This window comes from Pleurodeles waltl, chromosome 5, assembly GCF_031143425.1.
Source record: "Pleurodeles waltl isolate 20211129_DDA chromosome 5, aPleWal1.hap1.20221129, whole genome shotgun sequence".
Classification (NCBI taxonomy): Eukaryota; Metazoa; Chordata; class Amphibia; order Caudata; family Salamandridae; genus Pleurodeles; species Pleurodeles waltl.
In genome coordinates, this window is record NC_090444.1 from 51,992,298 (window position 1) to 52,015,779 (window position 23,482).

At 43.8% G+C, this 23,482-nt stretch overlaps 1 protein-coding gene across 1 annotated transcript in view; it reads left to right on the plus strand.

Moving 5' to 3' along the window:
• The window catches only part of LOC138295327 (uncharacterized), a 360,326-nt gene that overhangs the window by 224,058 nt on the left and 112,786 nt on the right, over positions 1 to 23,482 (plus strand). Inside the window, exon 10 of the mRNA XM_069233551.1 lies at positions 13,558 to 13,704. Within this exon, the coding sequence (XP_069089652.1) occupies positions 13,558 to 13,704 (147 nt within the window). The remainder of the gene's footprint in view (positions 1 to 13,557; positions 13,705 to 23,482) is intronic.

Below are 23,482 nucleotides of genomic sequence, written 5' to 3' on the forward strand. Positions count from 1 at the left end.
TTCTAAAAGTGGCATTTTCAAACACACAATCTAAAAACCAACTTTACAAAAATATGTATTTTTAAATTGTGAGTTCAGAGACCCCAAACTCCAAATTTCTATCTGCTCCTAAAGGGAATTTGAGCTTTAATAACATTTAAAGCTAGCCCCTATGTTAACCTATGAGAGAGAAAGGCCTAGCAACAGTGAAAACCAAATTTGGCAGTATTTCACTGTCAGAACATGTAAAACACATAAGTACATCCCCACCTTTAACATGCACTGCACCCTGCCCATGGGGCTACCTAGAGCCTACCTTAGGGGTGCCTTGCATGTATAAATAGGGATGGTTTAGGCTTGGCAAGTGGGTAAACTATGGATATCTAGGGATGCAGCTCCTCCACAAATCTACTGCAGGTAAATCCACAGATCTACCCACCACAGGAAGAATCTGATTGCCTTTATTGGGAAATGGTCCCCGGGGCAGAAATGAGGGGGACAATATACAAGATGGGGTCAGGAAAGAGGTCCCTGACCCCAGGGAGATCATATAAAGGTGCCTTAGATATACATAACTTTAAAACAATGCATAAATAATATTTTTAATGTTTTCTGAGATCTGATGATCCTCAGCAAGGCTCAGATTGGATCTCGGTGTAAATCCACTGGTGTATCTGCAGATCTTGTAAAACTTCAAAAAATATGTACAAATGCTTGTACACACTTTTGGCATCCCTCTACACACTCTCACACTCAGTCACAGACACTGTCACACCCAGTCTCTCAGCCAGACACTCACTCTCACATGCACCCTCACAGCCAGACACACTATTTCATACCCGGTCTCACATCCAGACATACCGCTTTCACATCCAGTCTGACATTCTAATACACCCTCTCACAACCAGACACTATCACAACTGCTCTCATAACAATACAGACACTCTCACACCCACTCTCACATCCAGATAGGCAATCTCAGTAGGAAAGTACCCTCTTTCTTGGCATTGTTACCCTCTTTTCTGCCTGATGCCAGCGTGTTTAATTGTGTTCACTGGGATCCTGCTAACCAGGACCCCAGTGATTATGCTCTCACGCCCAAAACTCTGTATTTCATCCCACAATTGGCATACTGGCCTTCCATGTAAGCCCCTAGTTCATGGTACCTAGGTACCCAGGGCATTGGAGTTGCAGGGGATCCCTATAGGCTGCAGAAATTATTCTGTCACCTATAGGGAGCCCATTCAAAGGGTTCTGCAGGCCTGCCATTGCAGTCTGCGTGTACCGGGTGCATGCACCCATTTTCACTATAGATCAATGCACCAGGTCACTTTAAGTCACCCCTATGGTAGGCCCTCTCAGCCCAGGGAACAGGATGCATGTACCTGTGTTTGAGGGCACCCCTGCACTAGCAGAGTTGCCCTCACAAACTTCAGACCCACCTTCCTGTACTTTGTGAGTGCAGGAACGCCATTTTACGTGTGTACTGGACATAGGTCACTACCTATGTCCAGCTACATAATGGTAACTCTGGATCTAGGCATGTTTTGTATCAAACATGTTGGAATCATCCCCCAATATTTTTGTAAGTTTTGGTTGCATGATTCCATGAACTCTGGGGGCTTCGTAGAGGACCCCCAGCATTGCTTCCACATCCTTCTGAGGTTTTCCAGGCAGCCTCAGCTGCTGCCGCCCCTCAGACAGGTTTCTGCCCTCCTGTTGCTTGACCAGATCAAGGCCAGGAAGGCAGAGCAAAGGATTTCCTTTGGGAGATGGGTGTTACACCCTGTCCCAGCTTTTGCAACATTTCCCCGGTTGTGCATCCTCTGCGGATAGCCCGTCTTCAGTCTGCACAGGAAAGAAGAAGGAATCTCCCTTGAAGTGAAGGAGTCCCTCCCCTGCATCTGCAGGCACCAACAGCAACAACAACTGGCTGCTTGAATCCCCTCTCTTGCTGAGCTTCGTGGATCCTGCAACAAAGGAAGTGGTCAGAAGTGGGTCAGACAGTCCTCTCTACCAGCTGTCCAACTTGGGTGGAGGTAAGCCCTTGCCTTCCCATGAAGGACAGTACCCCTGTGCACTGCATCCTTTGCAGCTGCCAAGGATTGTTGACACTTCTTCCAAGGGGTCTTCACTCTTCCTGTAGCTCTAGCTACTAGCACTCCTTCCTGTGATGCACAGCAACCTGAGTGGCTCTCCTGCATCGTGGGACTTCTTTTTGCAGTGCAGCATGGGCTCCATTTGCACCTTCTGTGTTCCCATCCTGTGGGACGTCTGTGCATGTTGCCTGTGCTTCTCTGGGCTCTCTGCGAAGCTGAAGCCTCCTCTGACTCCACCTCCTAGGTTTAGTCCTCCTGGACCTTGCTGGTCCGCAGCAGCTCCACTTTCCACCAACCGCGAGTCTTGCCTGTGCCAAGCTGACTGCAATCTTCCTTCCGGACTGGGACATCACCTGCATCCTCCAAGAACTCAACTCTAACTCCAACTCCAGGGCTGCAGTCCTGACTTTTCTTCCTCACCGTCGACCAACTCCTGCTAACTTCAGCTTGGTGGGTAGGGGCTCCTGCCCCCACTGGACTCTGCTGTGTCTTCTGGGCTCAGTCTCCTCTTTCCACAGGTCTTCCTCCTCAGGAATCCACAGTTGGTTTCTTGCAGTCGTCTCTGGGTTTTCAAATTCTCTTCTTTTCTTCTAAGTTGGTGTTCTGGGGAAATTCTAGTAATTTGCTGGGGGGTGTTGTGGTACTTACCTTTGTGTGTTCCTGGTACCCCTAGCAACACTCTACACACTCCATTTACCTGGGTGGGGGTGACACTCTTGCATTCCATCTTTTTAGAGTATGGTTTGTGCTCCCCTGAGGTCCCCTATTCTCTATTGTGTTTTATACTATTTTGACTGTTTTCTAAATATTCTTATGCCTATTTCTGATAACTAGTGTATATAACTTGTGTATTACTTCACCCCAAGGGAGTATTGCCTCTATAGTAATTTTGGTCTTGTGTTACCATAATAAAGTACCTTTATTTTTGTAACACTGAGTGTATTCTTTCATGTGTGTAAGTAATGTGTGACTACAGTGGTATTGCATGAGCTTTACATGTCTCCTAGATAAGCCTTGACTGATCACCCACAACTACCTCTAGCAAACCTGGCTTCTAGACACTGCGTACATTTCACTAATACGGGATACCTGGACCTGGTATAAGTATAAATTCCTTAGGTACCCACCACACACCGAGTCAGATTTTTACACTCTCACACCCACTGTTGCACCTGGACAGACACTCTCACACCCACTGTCACACCAACACAGACACTCTCACACCCAGATAGGCATTCTCACACCCACTCTCACACCTAGACAGGCACTCTCACTCCCACTGTTATACCAACGCATACACTCTCACAACCATTTTCACAACCAAACTGTCTGCTGCTGCTGCGATTTGGCAGTAATAGTGCCAAGATCTAAATCAGGCCCCATGTGGCAAATGTAATGTTGAGTCACCTATATTCATTACATCGTCAACAAACGTGATAACACAAAACAGTGTTGAAAGATAAGGCATTCTATTCATACAATACTTTATTATACTATCTTCCATACAACAGGGGTGTGTCTAACTGAGACTGTGATGAATGGTGGCTGATGTGATGAACACATATCTTTAGTTACTATCTTTATAATTTCAACCAGGGCTTCACACTGATGAGTCCTTCTTCTTTTCTAAGAAATTCCGAGACTTACAGGATGCTCTTCCTACTGAAAATCCATGGGTGAGGGCATCACGCAGTTCTCGTGTGAAATTCACAGTTGGTGATATTTTTCCCCTGGTGATTATTTTGCATCATAAAGTCATGTCATATTTCTGCAAATGGTGTTTTATTGATAGAGAAGTCTGGTGTGTGCCCTACAGTAAACTTTACCTGCATGATGAGTCCTCTGCCCAGAACATGCCACCATGATACTGACTGTGTTGGGGTCCAGAAGTGCTGCCAGCATAGCTGTGGCTTTGAGTGTACAGACCCTGTGACAGCCACATTACTAATGCAAGCCTGTCTATGAACAGGGCACAGATTCACTGCTCTGATCCTATTACAGCTTGTTAGATAATGTGATGTGTTGCTGTGCACACCACAGAGCTCTCCTTGGAAACTGGAAGCTGAATCCCAGTGGTCCGTAATCTAACTTTCAATTTACAAATTTACCAAGTGTACGCCTAATTATAGCCTCATTGCAAGTTTTGGGAAGCTCATAGACATTCCATATGGAGTATTGCTCATTATTCAAATGTACTCGTTACCATTCCAAAATAGTTATCAGTAGAAGCCCTGCTTCATATGTGGGGCTCTTGTTAGATGGAATCAAAATTGTTTCTTAATTCATGTGGTAGTCTTGCATCTGGTGTGTGATCTTTCTACTAGCTGTGAAAAGATTTGAACTGGAGCAAAGCACTGAAAGTACACAAAGTGGAAAGAAGGAATAAACTGCAATCTGAAGATACAATGCCCAATCCTATATCACAATAGCATACAATAATGCCTCAACTGTATCAACCAAAATAGCTTTGCAAAGTAAATTCTTAATAATAAGAAAAAGGGAAACACACAAATCAAGTTACTGAGTTCATATTTACAAGATCAGAAAGACACTATAAAGCAGCATGAGCAGCTGTCTGAATCATATGCACTAAATAACACATGAACATGTTACGAGGTGGGCAAAACGCTCCCAACTCAAATAAAAATGCAGACTCTTCTTGGCAATCCAAAGACAGTATGTACTAACTGTTGCGACAGGGGGAAGATCACTACACACTGCACCTCAGCACACTCAAGCTACCTAAGCAGTTTATCTCAAATGCCTGTTCCCGCAGGCAGACCTTTTTATACAATTCAATACAAGGCTTTATTCCACATAGTAAATAATAAGTAATTTGTAAGTTACAAATTCAAGGCAGAAAACACTTAAAGAAATGTGACTGTATAACCCTGAATTCCTGAACTAAACCATTAGACATTTCATTAACCATTTAACAATGCTTTTTGACAGGGCATGTTTTTTGTATAAGAACGCATGGGTGTTTCATAGTAGATGTTAACTCCTTAGATTGTGTGCTGGCAGCAGTTTGTGCCTGAGGGCTCCGTGTGCTCAGAATTTAGGCCCATATAAATGAAGAATAGCGCACAACTGCGCTAATGCAGTGTTGTGTCATTTTTCTCAACGCTGGCTAACACCATTCCTTAAAGCCATCCGTGTGTCATATTTATGGAATGACGCACAGTGGCACTAAGGAATGGCTAGCAAAAAAAAAAAGACGCTAGTCGGGGTGGCTTTAGGGGGAATGGCACTAGTGGGTCAGAAATGATGTTAGGCTGGTTAGCGGGAAAACTTTTGCTGCTAGTCAGCCGAGTGATAGTTACTGATGCACAAGCAGCCAAAAAATTACTCCTGCCTAGCAGGCTTAGTGCCATTATATAGGTCCTCTTCCCACCCGCATGTAGTTTCTGCGCCGGGAGGTAAATATGGCTCTGGGGGGGGGGGGGCAGCATCATGTTTAGAATGGGAACGCCTACCTTGCATCTCAGTGACGAAAAATGGGTTTGCGCATCCTAAACTTAGTGCTAACTCCAAAACTTTGACTCTTGATGGGCATAGAATTGAAATAAAAATATAGAGATAGGTTAGCACCATTTTAGTCCCAAAATAAGTGCTAAGGTGATGCTGACCATCCATAAATATGGCCCTTAAGTGCAGATTTAAGGAAAGTGGTGCTGCACCGAGTGCAGCGCCACTTTCCCTGCGCCCCTTAGTACCCCCCTACCGCCACCATGTGTGCGTCGTATTTATAATACGGTGCACCATGGCGCAGGGTAGGGGGCTATAGTGTCATTTTTCTTGACGCTATTCATGTACTCTGCAGGAGCAGATCCAAAATGTTGGCGCTACTCTTGCAGAGTACATAGGGGCCCATTCTAGATAATGGAAGCCCCCTTTTAATGCCTGTTCTGAGCACCTTGCACCAATTTTCCAGCCCCCCCTAACAGGGGAACGCCCACTTTGCATACAGTATGCCTGGCGCAGGTATAATGTAGCACAAAGGGTTACAGAGTGGCACAATGCATGCATTGCGCTACTCAGTAAATATGGCGCAGGGATTTTAGCCCTGTTGGGCCTCATTAATGTAAAAAATAATGGTGCTAGTGTGGTGCAAGGTGGCACCAGGGGACTATAAATATGCCCTTTAGTTTCTTACCTGCATCCATTGTTTAATCAAGCACCAATGTGTTCTAAGCTTCTTCAATTATGGACTTATTGTCTAATCAGGCCACAATCTGTTTGAAGGCATGGAGTGTGTGCCGGGTGAGTTGTGTGCTTTTAGATCAGTTAGGCATTAGTTGGCCTTTAAATAAAAACCCTTTCAAGTTTCCTATTCGACTCCATTCTTAAGAGAACTTTTCACCTTATTCCGGTAAGTGTTGGAGTTGGCCCTAAACCTTTTCTTAACTTTAAACAGCTATGTGGTTTTGGCTTGGTCCTGATGTTCTGTGATATTTTTGTGTTTCGTATTTTTTACATCATGTTACTTGTTTATATACCATACAAAATTCCCCTCTCTATTTGATATTTCATCTACTTCATTCAGACCTGCCCTTGGCAGCAGGTAATACATGTTGTCCTACTAATCTACTACCTGTGTTGGAATTCTAACTGAAAACGCCCCTGCCACCTTAGCGGTTATTCTCCAAATGCATGCTAAAATTACTTGTATCATACAATCTATCAGTAACAAGATCACAGTAATTGGTAACAAAGTCCCCAACAGTCCCGACATCCCAACAGTCCCAACATCCATGATGGTAGTGGTGCAAACCAACCACTGAACCACTATCTGGTGCACCTCCTTTCTCTATCATTTTAATATCAAAATTATGCAGTGTCTGTATTGCTTCTGACGAAGTTCGATTTTCTCTATCATTTGCTGGGATGAATGTGCAGCATGCAGATCTTATCGTGCTGCACTCCACCTTGCATGACTGTCATAAGGTCCAGTACGTAACGGTGTTGCAGCGTCATCATTCTTAGGGTACACATTTCCTCTTCTATGGCTGAAGCCATCATTGGTGGTGTTGATGAGTTTGAGGAGCTACCACCTTGTGATTTGGATTCAACGAGCTGTTGCTTTAGCTTGGACAAATGGCAGGATGCTCCCAAAGAAAAGTTCAGCATCGTTGAACAGCCTCTATTCTTGGGCAACTTCGTTCCAGGTAATTGTATCATAATATTCTGCAGTTCTTGTTCATCTGTTGAGATGTAGCAAAGTCATTCGAAGGCTCATGGGGTGTTTATGTAAAGCAGATATGTTTATTCCAGGGATCAACAAAACTGGAGCATGCAAAGTTACTGTGCATCAGATCCCACCCCAGTTGTGTGGTAACTGTGCATACACCAGTTCTCCACACTGTCAGAAGAAATCCATGACGCCTGAGGTGCCTCCCTGCATGTTAGTGTGGAAAACTGTGACCTTGCAACCAATATTTTGACCTACGTAAATGGTGCCATTTCCTCCCTGCACCCGTTCTCTGCCTGCCTTTTTATTGCAGACCTACCGCCATTAAATGGCTGGCAGAGAACAAGGTCATAATTGTGCTTGCAGGGCTTTCCCTGGCAGATTATGACCGCCGCAACTACCAGACCTCCGAGATCTCTGATCCTGGAGGTGCTGGTGGTCCCATCATGGCACGACTGCCAGAGTTCAAATATGGCACTCGAACCACTGCATTGGCGTAGGTCCAACCGCCATTCGCAAGGGGGCATAAGTGTCATAGCTGGCACAGCACAGGCCACTTCACACAGTGACAGATGGGACTCGCTAATGGAACAAAATCATGATACGAGTAGTAAGGAAAATATATCAGATGTTCATGCATTCCCCAGGTTGTTCAGGTCCCCTGGGTATACATGGATAAAAGAATCCTCTGTAGCTATTAGAAGGATCAATACAAATATTACTGAGATATAATGTAGAGGGAAATACCCATGTGGCACTTTGAGTGCTCTGATTCACTTATTTGCCAATTTGTAATCTTTGCTGAATACTTACCCACATCCACAAACTCAAACATGGGTTGCAGCAGGGTGGTTTGCTTTTTCATGGAAACTGAGGCTGATCCACATAGCAGTGCGTTGCGTCACTGTGTCAGTGTATAACATAATGATACCTGGGAACGTGCCAGCAAATCTAGTATGTAACTCCATGAGACAAGTAAAATAAATTATTTAAGTCTAAAATGCAATAGTTTGGTATATTAAAGTGCTATCTTTGAAAGTTCAAGGTGCATAGGAAAATGCATATCAGAGCTATGTAAGCTAGTTCTCATCCATTTGGCGAAACTGGTTATGGCATTGCAGAAATTACTTCTGGTGGTGGTCTTTGCTGAGTAAGAGGATGAGTTGTCTGTTGCCTGAATAGGATATGATGTTGAATTTTTGGGATCTGACATGTTAGTGAGGGGAGCCATGTAGGTGTTGATGCTTGGGGTACGCTGCAGATGATGATCTTAGGTTTGGAGGGAAAGGGTGGTAGGTGGATTCTCTGAAGTCATCCTGTGACGAATGAGGCAACCCATTTGAGGGCATTTTTTACTGCATACCAATGCTGTTCGGTCTATTGAGGAGGGTGTTGTGGAATACAGTATTGAATGCCGTTGATAAGATGAGGAGGGTCAGGGCTGCTCTGTGGTCAAGGAGAGATCTGATGTCACCTGTGGCTGTGATAAGGGCAGTTTCTGTGCTGTGGTTGGTGCAGAAGCTGGATTGGAAGACCTCAAGGAAGTTGTTTTTCTCCAGGTGTTCTGTGAGCTGGTGGTTGATGGCCTTCTTGAGGACTTTTGTGGTGTATAGGAGCAGTGAGGTGGTGCAGTAATTTTTCAGTTCACTGGGATCCGCAGAGATTTTCTTGAGAAGCGGTTTTACCTCTGCATGCTTCCATCTGTTAGCGAAGGCTACCATTGTAAGGGCGGCATTGAGGATGTTGGTGAGTTCTGTACAGAATTCCTTAGTTCCTAGGTTGAATAAGTGATGGGGACTGGGATTGGTGTGTGCTCCAGAGTGGATGGTGGACATGATGGCTACAGTGTTGTACGTGGTGATCTGGTTTCATGTGATGATTACTTGGTTGGTGTGAGTGGTTGGGTTGAGGTTGTTGAAGTTAATATCGGTGAGTTGGGGCTAGATGTTGTTGTAGATGTTGGCTATCTTGCTGTGCAAATAGTCTGATAGAGTGTGGCAGAGTTCTTGGGAGGGGAATTGTTATAAATGGGGTCTCTGGTTGGCAGTCAGTTTGCACTCTGTCTAATCAGGGACCCTCACTCTAGTCAGGGCATTGGAGGCACACACTTAAGGTAATCGTTGCTCACCCCCTTGGCTTGGTAGCATGGCACACGCATTCAGGCTTATCTTAAAGGCAAAGTGTAAAGTATTTGTACCAAAACACACAGTAATACAGTGAAAACACTACCAAAATGGACACAACACCAGTTCAGAAAAATAGCCAATATTTATCTAAATCAAACAAGACCAAAATTACAAAAATCTAACATACACAAGTGAAGTTATGAATTATTAAAATGTAGAATCTTAGTCCATAAAAAACAATGGATACATTGTTGTTAGATAAAGTACCTGGTTTGCGTCAAAAATAAAGCTGCACGGACGAACGTGCGGCAGAAAAGTTAGAAATATGTAAATTCCATATTCTCAAGTGAGGCCGTGCATCGTTTCTTCTATGGTCGGGTAGGCAATGCACCGGTTTTCTCTCCCACAAGAGAGCTATGTGTCAATTTCTGGATGCAGTACCTCCGATCCGTGCAGGTTCACATTGATTTTGACGCCTAGCAATGATGCGTACAAAATCCAGCTGCACGGTGATGAAAAACTGTGCTGCGTGGGGTTTGCGCCATTTTCAGCAGCCGCAAGTGGATATTGTGTCATTTGTTCAGCTGCAATGCAGGTGATGCATCGATTTCTCAACCACAATGCAGGTGGTACATCCATTTTCAGCTGCGATGCAGGTGGCGCATCACTTTAAAAGTCGGGTTGCAGGTGGTGTGTCGATATTTTCCCCGCACGGCTCCTGTGCGTGGATTTCCACGTGGGTTCCACCAGCTTCACCTTTCAAGGGACCAGGGACTGGGAAGGGCACCACTTTGCAGTGTAAGAGTTTCAGCAGAGAGTCCAGGTACTGGCAGAGGAAATCTTTGATGGCCCTGAGACTTCAAAACAAGAGGCAAAATCAGTCCAAGCCCTTGGAGACACTTCACTAGCAGGAATATAACACAAAGTCCAGCCTTTGTCCTCTTTTAGGCAGAAGCAGCAACTGCAGACCAACGCAGCAAAGCACAGACACAGGCAAATGGGCAATACTCCTCCTCTAGCTCTTGAGCTTGTCTCCTTTGGAGAAGTTCCTCTTGTATCCAGAAGCAATCTAAAAATCTGGGGTTTTGGGTCCAATACTTATACCCCTTTCTGCCTTTGAAGTAGGCAAACTTAAAAGGAACGTCTCTGTTGTTCACAAGATCCTGCCTTGCCCAGACTCACCACAGGGGATTGGAGACTGCATTGTGTGAAGGCAGGCACAGCCCTTTCAGGTGTAAGTGACCACTCCTCCTTCTACCCTAGCCCAGATGGCCCATCAGGATATGCAGGCTACACCCTAGCTCTCTTTCTGTGACTGTCTAGTGTAGATTCACAAACAGCCTACTGTCAGTCTGACCCAGTGAGGGAATACACAAGCAGGCAAAGTCACAGAATGATTCATGCAAGAAAATGCCCACTTTCTAAAAGTGGCATTTTCAAACTGACAATCTAAAAAACAACTTTTCCAAAAGATGTATTTTTAAATTGTGAGTTTAGAGACCCCACACTATACATCTCGATCTGCCTCCAAAAGGAAACTGCACTTAAAAGTTATTTAAAAGCAGCCCCAATGTTAACCTATGAGAGAGATTGGCCTTGCAACATTGAAAAACTAATTTGGCAGTATTTCACTGTTAGGAGATAAAAACACACTAGTAAATGTCCTACCTTTAACATGCACTGTACCCTGCCCATGGGGCTACCTAGGGTCTACCTTAGGGGTGCCTTACATGTATAACACGCATTTTCAATGCAATGGATCTCACATTGTTTTGAGTTAGAGCGACTGGCATTGTACATTCATAACTGGACTTTTCTTGCTACACAGATTGGTCAACCCTGCCACATAATTTCATCTTTTCCTGCCATGTCATTCCAGTCGTCCAGGATTTAATTAAAGCACCTCCATTTACCTTATTCCTCTATCTTAGAAAAATATACATTTATCACATAAACCTTTATCAGAAATAAACTTTTGGCATGAGAGTGTAATGCTCAAAGCACCATAAGAAAAATATATTTTGGGATGGATTGGAGGGTGAAAGGAAAGAGGGAGTCAGGAGTAAATATGGAGAGGACAAGTGGCGTAGTTACATTGTCATGGGCTCTGGAGTAAGAAGGGATAATGGTTGACTGCAATTTCAGTAGGAAAATAGAGCAGTAATTAGAGTTGAGTGAAGCCCATAGGTTCCTGGGCCCGGTGCCACTGCACCTGTTGCTCTTTTGATAACTAGACCTCAGGAGAGAAAGCGAATGGGGCAGAAAAAGAGAAGCAAAATGAATACAACAAACAAAAGGAAGAAAGAGAAAGGGGTCACAAAGAAATAAAAGAAGTAAGGGAAATAAATAAACAGAAAATGAAAACAAAACTAAGAGAATAGAGCAAACATGATACAAAGGAAAAAAAGGAAGGAAGCTACTGAATGAAAGATAAAGAGGAAAAAAATAATGAAAGAAGTGTGAAAAAAAAATTAACATCAGAGAAAAAAGAGAGATGGTGAGAGAAACACGCAATAAAAGAACCAGGGCATGCATGTACTAACACATTTCCCACAGACACAGAATTGGAAAACAACTTTAACACTTAGGGTCCCGACTAATAACTTGTGGCTTCCACATACAGATAGGAAAAATCGGGATTTATAGTAAAACATGAATTGACAGATAAAGATAAGAAAAACAGCAGAGGGAGGAAGAAAGATCTAAAAAAAAAGTGAAAGGACGTTTACTGAGTCAAAAGAAAGAGCAAATAAAAAAGTCAAAGAAAGAATGAAGGGAAGAGAAAATAGAGTGAAAGAATGAACACCTGATGAAAAAAGAGAGGAATGAAACAAGGAAAGAAATATAAAAGTTTTTATAAGTTTGAATGAGGAAGTAGCAAGAGGAAGAGGGGAAAAAAAAAGGAGAGGAGTAGAAATAAACAGTTGAAAGAAAGAGCAAAACTATTAATATGTGGATTTTAAGAGCTGGAAAGAGAAAAGTGAGGAAGAAAGAAAATATTGAGAGTAAAGGGAGTTAAGGAAAGAAAGGAGTGAGCTAAGTGAAACAGACCCTCCCAAATAAGGATGGCATCTAAGAATAGATTTAATTTGTTACACTACATCCTCAAACAGAAGTCAGAGTGTGGAACAGCAGGAGGCACTGCAGAACAGCAGGAGGTTAATTAGGTGTATGTGAACCCTGATACAGCATTATTGGGGCACTTCAGATCAGGATTAGGGGTATAGACAGAGCTTAATCCTGGCCCTGTGCTGGAATAACAGAAAGGCAGTGGGTGAGGATTGAGAAACGGAGTGCTGTGTAACTTCTTGTATTGGAATAATGGGGCCCTGCAGGTTAGGGAGGATTGGAAGATTGCAGCAATTATTGGATAATTTTAACACATATTGTGAAAAGAAGGGACTGGAGATTAATGCTACTAAGGCCAAATTTAGGGGGATCAGACCCAAAAGTCATTCAGAGGGGATTTATTTCTGTAGCAGAAGATGCTTGAACGTGTACCAAAACTTTAGTGTCTGGCTATTATGCTTGATAGTAAATGATCCTGTACTTCGCACATTCAAAACAAAGGGCAGTACTTCTGCATAGAGCTATGGCAATCTTCAAAAATCATCAGGCAACATTGCCCAGACCAGTCTTCCCACTATTGACCTCTATAACTTAAAAGCACAAGTAGTGGCCCTATATGGTGACAAAATTTGGGGGACATTCAAATGTGAAAAGGCTGACCAAGAGTGAGAATACGTGTCCGAAAAGCACTCCCCTTATCCCCATGTTCTATGATCAGCTTTCAGCAGTATGGAGATGAGTGTACGTAGGACAGAATAAAATGAGGAGTGCTAGAGAAGAGCTGTAGACTGAGGAGTCACAGAGAAAATAATGCGGGGGAAGACAAATAGGAGCAGTAGAAGAGGGAGGAGGATGATATGAGAGGGAGGAAAGGGGTTCTATATGAGGCACATTAATGTAACCTACAAGAGATGGGAATTTCACCTGTGTTTGGTTTCTCTGAAGATATTGGAAGCTTTTTCCCTTTAGTTCCAAAGGAGTCAAGCAATCTATAAGGATAATTCAGTGTGAGGATCTGTGAACAGCCTGTGGCAGTTGTGCTGTTAGCTCAGGATGGCTGTGTTTTTAGTTCAGTCCTGTTGGTGTTTTACAGATGCACCACATCCGGGGACCTGCCCCAAAATACTAGCTGCATGCAAGCTGCCCCTGCCTCCCCCACAGTGCCAAAGTGACACAGACTGTCTGAAGACTCAGAAGTGCTGCAACCTCTGCAGGAAAAGATGTGTGTCTGCTGTGAGAGGTAAAGTATCTTCAAACAATCTACCATCTTGGGGGTCTGGAGTCAATTACTAAGCCCTACTGCTTCCTCTCCACATACAGCACCCAAAAACCTTTGAGTGAGTTGTTGGGATTTAGAAGACCAACATTACAGAATACTACATGAGATAGCATAACACGACATGACATAGCATAGCATAACATTGCATTAAATAGAATAACATGGCATGACCTAGCATAATACATTACATAAGATAGCATAACATGGCATGACATAGCATAATACAACATTACATAAGATAGCATGACATGACATGACATAGCATTACATAACATTACATAAGATAAATGACATGGCATAACATAACTTTATAATTCTATTGGCCTCACATAATATGATTGCTTTCTCCTGCTGTTCTCATCTTTTTCTTGCTTTTCTCAATTTAAGGATTATATAATTGAGTGCACTTGGATATGAATTAAAAACACAATTCAAAATTCTCAAGTATAAAGAACAAAAACGTTCTATTCCATATTATCTTCCATTATTACACAGTGACAGTCGCTACTGTGTAGTTATGATTCACACTACACTTTCCACAGAAAAATCTTTTTTTATTTGCCCATAAATGTGGCCTTTTTGGATGAGCGTGCGCCAAATTTGGTCTTTGTCTACTGCAGCGAGGTGAGGTCCAGGTTGTTACACTTCATGCAAACCTGTGCACATTAAAAAGGTTAAGGTGATAGGGAGTCAAAAAAGGAGCTTTCCCATTTTAGATCCCATTATACATTTTGCTCTCAGTTACAACAACTGAACCTATTCACACTTTGAAACTGGACATTTTCTGGGAGAGCATGCTTCTGTAAATCCTTTCAGTAGTTTTTGAGTGACTGACATTTAAAAAACATGCCAGTGAAAGGGTTTGAAATTGTTTTTTATATATTAGCCATTTGAAGTCACAATTTTGAAAAATGATTTCTGTCAACTAGATTGCCTGATAAAGGGTATAATTTTTCCCTGAAAGTTTGATAATCACAATTTTGTAAAAATAAAAAAACAAAAACGAAGCTGAGGAAAAATAATTTCTACAGAAATGGGAGGGCACTGTGAGACGTGCCACACTATACTCCAGGTGGGTGCTCGGGGCTCTCTGAAACAAGCATTTGCAATGCAACAGGGTCTTGCATTCCTCCGAGTGAGAGTTATTATCAGTTGTTAACTCCTAACTGGATTTTTCTTGCCACATTAAATGGAAAAAAAACGCACGATCAAGTTGCTTACAGTTCACTCATAGTGAAACCTATCGGAAAAAATGCAATTATCTACGTAACCATCAAAAGTGTAATTAACTATGTAGCAGGGTTGATGTTATGCAAAGTGCTCAACTTCTGCCAAGAGAGATCGCGCTGAGAAAAAAAGATAAAAAGTAGTCCATAAACCTGACAGGAAACAGCGAGCCTCCCATGTTTTCAGTACTTGGTTGTTGCGCTCTAGGAGAGCTAACCACCGGAAAAGGCACGAATGTATGAGTGCCTTCCACCAATGAAAGCAAGCAGATTTTAACAGGCAAGCCCACGAACCAATGAAAGACACTGATGTGACATGGATGGGGCTTCAAGCCCTTTTCTAACTCCTAAATCGTCTCACAAATGGAACGCATGCGCAAGCGCATGCGATGCAGGCTCGACCCTAACAAAAAAAACGAGGACACATTCCTGGAAAAAGGAATGCCCAAATTTAGGAAGGGCCTAGCGCCACCTAGTGTCACATTAGCATCATTTTTTATGGTATGTGGAGGTAGATTGGCAAAAACGCTGTTCCCAATTTACAAGGTGGTGCAATGCATGCATTGCACCACTTTGTAAATCTTTGCGCCACATTATGCCTCTGGCAGGCATAATGAATGCGGGGGGGGGGGTTCCTCCATTAGGAGGCCCAGAAAAGTGGGATTCCACTGCGCCATTTTTCTCGTAATTTTAATGACTGCTCTGTGCAGGCATTTTATTGAGGCACACAAATGTTTTATAATGGGCCTCTATGAACTTTAGAGGATTAGTGCCAATCAGAAATTATGATGCTATTGATCCTAACGTGCGCCGTATCATTAATATTGTGCACACATGGTGGCATTAGTGGGGGTGCAATTGGCACAAGAAAAGTGGCCCTTCATTTAATGTAGCATCACTTTTCCTAAATCTGGGCCTAGGTGCATTAGTGTAAAATTTTTATTTTCATACCCGGGCAGGTTCAGCAGGTCCAGAAGTGCTGCCAGCATAGCTGTGGCTTTGAGTGTACAGACCCTGTGACAGGCACAGTGTTAGTGCAAGCCTGTCTATGAACAGGGCACAGATTCACTGCTCTGATCCTATTATAGCTTGTTAGATAGTGTGATGTGTTGATGTGCACACCATAGAGATCTCCTTGGAAGCTCCAAGCTGAATACCAGTGGTCCATAATCTAACCTTAAATTTACAAAAGTTCTAAGAAATGTACTAAGTCTATGCCTAATTATAGCCCCATTTTGGAGATCACATGGACATCGTACATGCTGTATTGCTCATTCTTAAACTGTACTCTCTACCATTCCAAAACAGTTATCAGTAGAAGCCCTGCATTGCATGAGGGGCTCTTGTTAGATGGAATCACAAATGTTTCTTTATTTAACTACACGACCTGCATCTGGTGTAGGATCCTTCTACAGCAATGAAAAGATCTGAACCACAGCAAAGAGTTGTACTAAGCAAGGCAGGGAGAAGGAAGAAACTGCCAAATTAAGCGACAGTGCCCAATTCTATATTACAGAATGAATCACATGGCAATCTACCCCACTCATAAAGCAGTGATTCCTTCTCATAAACATGCAACTACCGGCAGAACTCACTTCAGATAAGAGAAACTGCTGAGCAAAAAAGTGAGAGCCTCAATCCAGCCCCAATCCAGCCAGCAACGCAGGGCCATTGCACTCAGTCAGCAGTAGAGTTGAATAGGCATCGATCATGTGATGCCCAACAGATAGAGCCATATTGACCTGTGAAGAAGAATCATCACTGATCCGTGCAACCTCATAAACTGGCAAGTGCCCCTGCAATAAAAAGAACAAAATATCTTGGAGGGAAATAAGAGAGAATTTTGGTCCAGCACACGTCTTCCCAGTCAATATTGTGCTTAACAAACAAGGAGGGCTGTTCTGTAAAGAAGCCAGATTAGCCAAACTATGGTAAAAAGGTCCCTTCAGTTTCACAGGAGTAGCCTTTATAGGATGCACAGTACCTCACCCACCAAAGCTGTATGCTTCAGTATCAGGTCATCAGCATTGTGGGGTCTATGGATCCCCAGACTACTCCTGGTCACAGGTTTATCCTCTTTGTCGGAGGGGAGCTCCAATAATCAACACAGCCGCTAGGGGGATCTTCTACAGAGATCTTTTCCTGTCTGTTTGTCTGATGGTGTTCAGTCTGAAAACAATCCTTCTTTCGTGCTGTGAGTGCAGATCAGGGTGGGGCCAATAAATAAAATTAACACCCAAATCAGTGTTATTCCGGGTGGATGTCCTTGTTAAGGTAAAAAGAAGTCTAACATCTGGGATGTGGACTGTCCCAGTGTTCAGTATGTAGACAAAATGTGTCCTAGAGGGTCAATGGCAATTCATCAGGACCATAATCACAAACATCTAATCTACTATGGGGGACAACCCAAGGGGCAGAAATGGTGCCCTCTGTAAGTAACTTAAATACAATTGTTTACTTATATATATATGACATAATCCCCCATTTTGAGGGGTTACGGTGTTTTATGCATTTTACCTGAAAGCTAAACATTACAACAAATAAACAACACATATTAAAAACCTGCAATATTGTTTTGTGCTTTAAAATGTGTACTGTGTTACCAAATTGCACGCACATGTGTGCATGCTGAGGTGGATATTTACAAGAAAGTGGTGCATCAGTCCTGATGTGCCACTCTTCTTGCTTCACCCTTGCCCCACCTAACGACACCATGGTTGTGCCTTATTTAGAATGCGGCGCACCCTGACGGTCGTTAGCACAACATCCTCACAATTCTTGACACTGTAGCAGCGCTTTCCTGTACTAGCGTCAATAGCGACAATAGTGCAGCAAAGCAAAGGCAGACCCATGGGTGGGTCATTGGAATGCGTGCCTTGAGCAGGCATTAAAAATGACAGAAAAAATGGTGCAGTGAAATGATGTAAATTTCACTGCACCATTTTTCTGGGCCTTCCTGCACAGAAACACCCCCTTGCATACATTATGTCTGGCGCAGGCATAATGTGGCGCAAGGGGTTACAAAGTGGCACAATGCGTGCATTTCACTACTTTGTAAATATGGTGCGGGGCAAAGGCAATGATGCTATGGCGGTGCTAAGGTAGCACAATGTGCCCCTGAGTGTCATAGTGGGCACAGAACAGAACACTTAACACAATGACGAATGTGAACTCCTGATGGTACAGAGTCATGATGCAAGTGGTAAGAAAAATATATCAGTTGCGTACCCATTTCCCAAGTTTTTTTAGAGCCCCTGGGTACACATGGATGTAAACTCCCCTGTCGCTATAAGCGGATCAATACAAGGATTACTGAAGGGTAATATAGAGGGAAATACTCTTTTGGCAGTTTGAGTTCTCTGATTCACTTATTTGCCAATTTTTAAATCTTTGCTGAGTACCTGCGCACATCCACAAACATAAACATGGGTTGCAGCAGGGTGGTTGGCTTTTTTATGGAGACTGAGGCCAATGCAGATAGCAGTGCATTGAGTCACTGCATGAGTGTGTAACTTATTGATGCCTGGGAATGTTCCAGCGCATCTAGGGGTAGATTTATGGAAAGTGGTGCTGCTCCTTAGCGCCCCCCTACCGCTACCATGTGTGCACCATATTTAAAATACGTGGCACCATGGCGCAGAGTAAGGGGCAATAGCATATTTTTTCATGACGCTATTGATGTACTCTGCAGGAGTAGTGCCAAAATATTGGCCCTACACCTGCAGAGTACATAGGGGACCATTATAAATAATAGAAGCCCCCTTTTACCGCCTGCTTTGAGCAGGCGTTAAAAGTGCCGTACAAAATAATGCAAGGAAATCTCTTTGATTCTTAGGCCATTTTTCCGCCCCATCCTAACAGGGGAAGGACCCCTTTGCATACATTATGCCTGGCACAGGCATAATGGAGCACAAAGAGTTACAAATTGGCGCAATGCATGCATTGCACCACATTGTATACAAGGAGCTAGGATTTTGACCTTGTTGGGCCACATTAGTGTAAACAGAAATTACGCTAATGTGGCACATGGTGGCGATATGGGACTATAAATATGACCCCAACTATGTAACTCCATGCACTGAGTTATAAAAACTTGTTCAGGTCTAAAAGGCAACAGGTTGGTATTTTTGAGTGCCATCTTTGAAATGACAAGGGCCGTATGAAAATGCATTTTGGCATATTTATGCTGCTGTGAGGTGACTAGAGTGCATTACTTTTCGAAAGTCGGAGGGTATGTGAGTTTCAAGTGCGATTGGAGTAACATAACAAATAAAAACTGCCCTCAGTATTATACATAAACATCAGTACATGTTGACGCCGTTTCAGCCTTGACCTGTAGCCACTCCATCACCACCCACAACCAAAAGCAATGCATGGCAAGGGGTTGGCTGCCACATGTGGTTGGGTGCAGGGCCTACCCACAGACCAGGCTCTATGGCCAACCTCTGCCATGCATAGTCTTACACTGTGGTTGGCCATCTGTCTGGAGGGTTGGGTGCTAGACCTGGCCCAGGCCAAAAGGTAGAGATGGGTCATACATGACAAAGGTAGTTAGATTTTAACTTAACATTTAAAAAAACATAGAAATGCAGTGAAAAAACACTACCATTTATAAACAAAAAAACTATAAAATACACCAGATATACGTAACTGACATAAGTAAGACTTGCACCTCTGTGATGCGCTTCTTATGACCTCACAAATTACATCAATAATGGAATCTGAAATCTATGGCAGCAAAAGTTATATATATGTATATATATAATTAAATATATATATATATATATATATATATGTGTGTGTCAGTTACGTATAACAGGCCCATTTCAGTTTTTGTAGTTTTCAAATTGAACTATCTCCCTCATTTGTTACTCCACATCGTGAAGTTCTCATGTGAAATAGAATTGGTGATATTTGTCTGCTGATAAATTTGCATCATCATCTCATTTGATTTGCCTGCAAATGTTTTACTTACTAATAAGCCTGCCATATGTCCTGCAGTAGGACTCATGTGTGACATATTTCCTCCGCCCAAATTTGCAACAGTGACACTGTAGGAAAGTACCATCTTGCCTGGCATGTTACCCCCATATTTCACTGTATATATGCTGTTTTAGTGTATGTGTCACTGGGACCCTGTCAGCCAGGGCCCCAGTGCTCATAAGTGTGCCCTGTATGTGTTCCCTGTGTGATGACTAACTGTCTCACTGAGGCTCTGCTAACCAGAACCTCAGTGGTTAGGCTCTCTCTGCTTTCCAAATTGTCACTAACAGGCTAGTGACCAATTTCACCAATTCACATTGGCATACTGGAACACCCTTATAATTCTCTAGTATATGGTACTGAGGTACCCAGGGTAGTGGGGTTCCAGGAGATCCCTATGGGCTGCAGCATTTCTTTTGCCACCCATAGGGAGATCTGACAATTCTTACACAGGCCTGCCACTGCAGCCTGAGTGAAATAACGTCCACATTATTCCACAGCCATTTACCACTGTACTTAAGTAACTTATAAGTCACCTATATGTCTAACCTTCACCTGGTGAAGGTTGGGTGCAAACTTACTTAGTGTGTGGGCACCCTGGCACTAGCCAAGGTGCCCCAACATCGTTCAGGGCAAATTCCCTGAACTTTGTGAGTTAGGGGAAACCATTTCACGCGTGCACTATACATAGGTCACTACCTATGTATAGCGTCACAATGGTAACTCCGAAACATGGCCATGTAACATGTCTAAGATCATGGAATTGTCACCTCAATGCCATTCTGGCATTGGGGAGACAATTCCATGATCCCACGAGTCTCTAGCACAGACCCGAGTACTGTCAAACTGCCTTTCCCAGGGTTTCACTGCAGCTGCTGCTGCTGCCAACCCCTCAGACAGGTTTCTGCCCTCCTGGGGTCCAGCCAGGCCTGGCCCAGGAAGGCAGAACAAAGGACTTCCTCAGAGAGATGGAAAAAAATGTCAGGGCTGGGGAGGAGTAGCCTCCCCCAGCCTTTGGACATGCTTTAATGGGCACAGGTGGTGCCCATCTCTGCATATGCCAGTCTACACCGGTTCAGGGATCCCCCAGCCCTGCTCTGGCAGAAAACTGGACAAAGGAAAGGGGAGTGACCACTCCCCTGACCTGCACCTCCCATGGGAGGTGCCCAGAGCTCCTCCAGCGTGCCCCAGACCTCTGCCATCTTGGATTCAGAGGTGTGCTGGCACACTGGACTGCTCTGAGTGGCCAGGGCCAACAGGTGACGTCAGAAACTCCTTCCGATAGGCTCTTACCTGTGTTACTAGCCTATCCTCCTTCTTAGGAAGCCAAACATCATTTTCTGGCTATTCAGGGTCTCTGCTTTGGGGAATTCTTCAGATACCGAATGCAAGAGCTCACCAGAGTTCCTCTGCACTTCTCTCTTCACCTTCTGCCAAAGGATCGACCGCTGACTGCTCAGGACGCCTGCAAAACCGCAACAAAGTAGAAAGACGACTACTGCAACCTTGTATCGCTTCATCCTGCCGGCCTTCTCAACTGTTTCCTGGTGGTGCATGCTCTGGGGGTAGCCTGCCTCCTTCTTGCACAGGAGCTCTGAAGAAATCTCCTGTGGGTCGACGGAATCTTCGCCCTGCAACCGCAGGCAACAAACAACTGCATCACCGGTCCTCTGGGTCCCCTCTCAGCATGATGAGCGTGGTCACTGGAACTCAGCAACTCTGTCCAAGTGACTCCCACAGTCCAGTGACTCTTCAGGCCAAGTTTGGTGGAGGTAAGGCCTTGCCTCCCCACGCTAGACTGCATTGCTGGGTACCGCGTGATTTGCAGCTGCTCCGGCTCCTGTGCACTCTTCCAGGATTTCCTTTGTGCACAGCCAAGCCTGGGTCCCCGACACTCTAACCTGCAGTGCACAACCTTCTGAGTTATCCTCCAGTGTTGTGGGACTCCCTTTTCTGACTTCGGGTGGACTCCGGTTCAATCCGCTTCTAAGTGCCTGATCTGGTACTTCCGTGGGTGCTGCTTGCTTCTGTGAGGGCTCCCTGACTTGCTGGGCGCCCCCTCTGTCTCCTCATCCAAGTGACGACATCCTGGTTCTTTCCTGGGCCACAGCAGCATCCAAAAACCCTAACCGCAACCCTTGCAGGTAGCAAGGCTTGTTTTTGGTCTTTCTGCATAGGAACACCTCTGCAAGCTTCTTCACAACGTGGGACATCCATCCTCCAAAGGGGAAGTTCCTAGTCCTCTTCGTTCTTGCAGAAACCAAAGCTTCTTCCATCCAGTGGCAGCTTCTTTGCACCCTCAGCTGGCATTTCCTGGGCATCTGCCCACTCTCAACATTGTTGCAACTCTTGGACTTGGTCCCCTTGTTTCACAGGTACTCAGGTCCGGAAATCCACTGTTGTTGCTTTGCTGGTGTTGGTCTTCCTTGCAGAAACCCCCTATCACGACTTCTGTGCTCTCTGGATGTTATAGGTGCACTTTACACCTACTTTTCAGGGTCTTGGGGTGGGCTATTTTTCTAACCCTCACTGTTTTCTAACAGCCCCAGCGACCCTCCACAAGCTCACATAGGTTTGGGGTCCATTCGTGGTTCGCATTCCACTTTTGGAGTATATGGTTTGGGTTGCCCCTATACCTATGTGCCCCTATTGCAATCTACTCTAACTTTACGTTGCTTGCACTACTTCCTTTTGCTATTACTGCATATTTTTTGTATTGTGTACATATATCTTGTGTATATTTGGCATCCTCATACTGAGGGTACTCACTGAGATACTTTTGGCATATTGTCATAAAAATAAAGTACCTTTATTTTTAGTATATCTGTGTATTGTGTTTTCTTATGATATTGTGCATATGAAACCAGTGGTATAGTAGGAGCTTTGCATGTCTCATAGTTCAGCCTAAGCTGCTTTGCTATAGCTACCTTCTATCAGCCTAAGCTGCTAGAAACGCCTCTTCTACACTAATATGGCATAACTGGACCTAGTACAGAGTGTAAGTACCCCTTGGTACCCACTACAAGCCAGGCCAGCCTCCTACATTGGCTGTGCAGCGGTGGGATAAGTACTTGTAACTACTTACCACTTTGTCATATTGTACTTTTCATAAGAGAATAATATACAAAACAAGTTCAGTGTATCTACACCTAACCAAAAACTTTTGCTTTTCTTCTCTTACACTATCTGCTAAGTGCTGAAAAGTACCTCTAAAACTTTCTAAAAGTTTCAAAAAGTTGAAAAAGGTTTTTTTTCTGTTCTTTAAAAAGTCCTGAAAGTATTTCTCTCTTTTATCTGTCTCTAAACTTTCTTCTATCATGTCTGGTGTAGGAACTCCTCTTAATTTAGTCAATACAACTTATTAGCACCTTAACTTTAAGAGCCTAAGGAGTCTCTGCATTGAGAGAGGTTTAGTGGTAGGAAAGAACCCTTCTAGAGAATTGCTGTCTAATATGCTTGTTGAGAATGATAAGGCCCCGGGTGGCACCTCATCGGAAAAGTTAGTAGACAGCTCACACTCTGACTCAGGG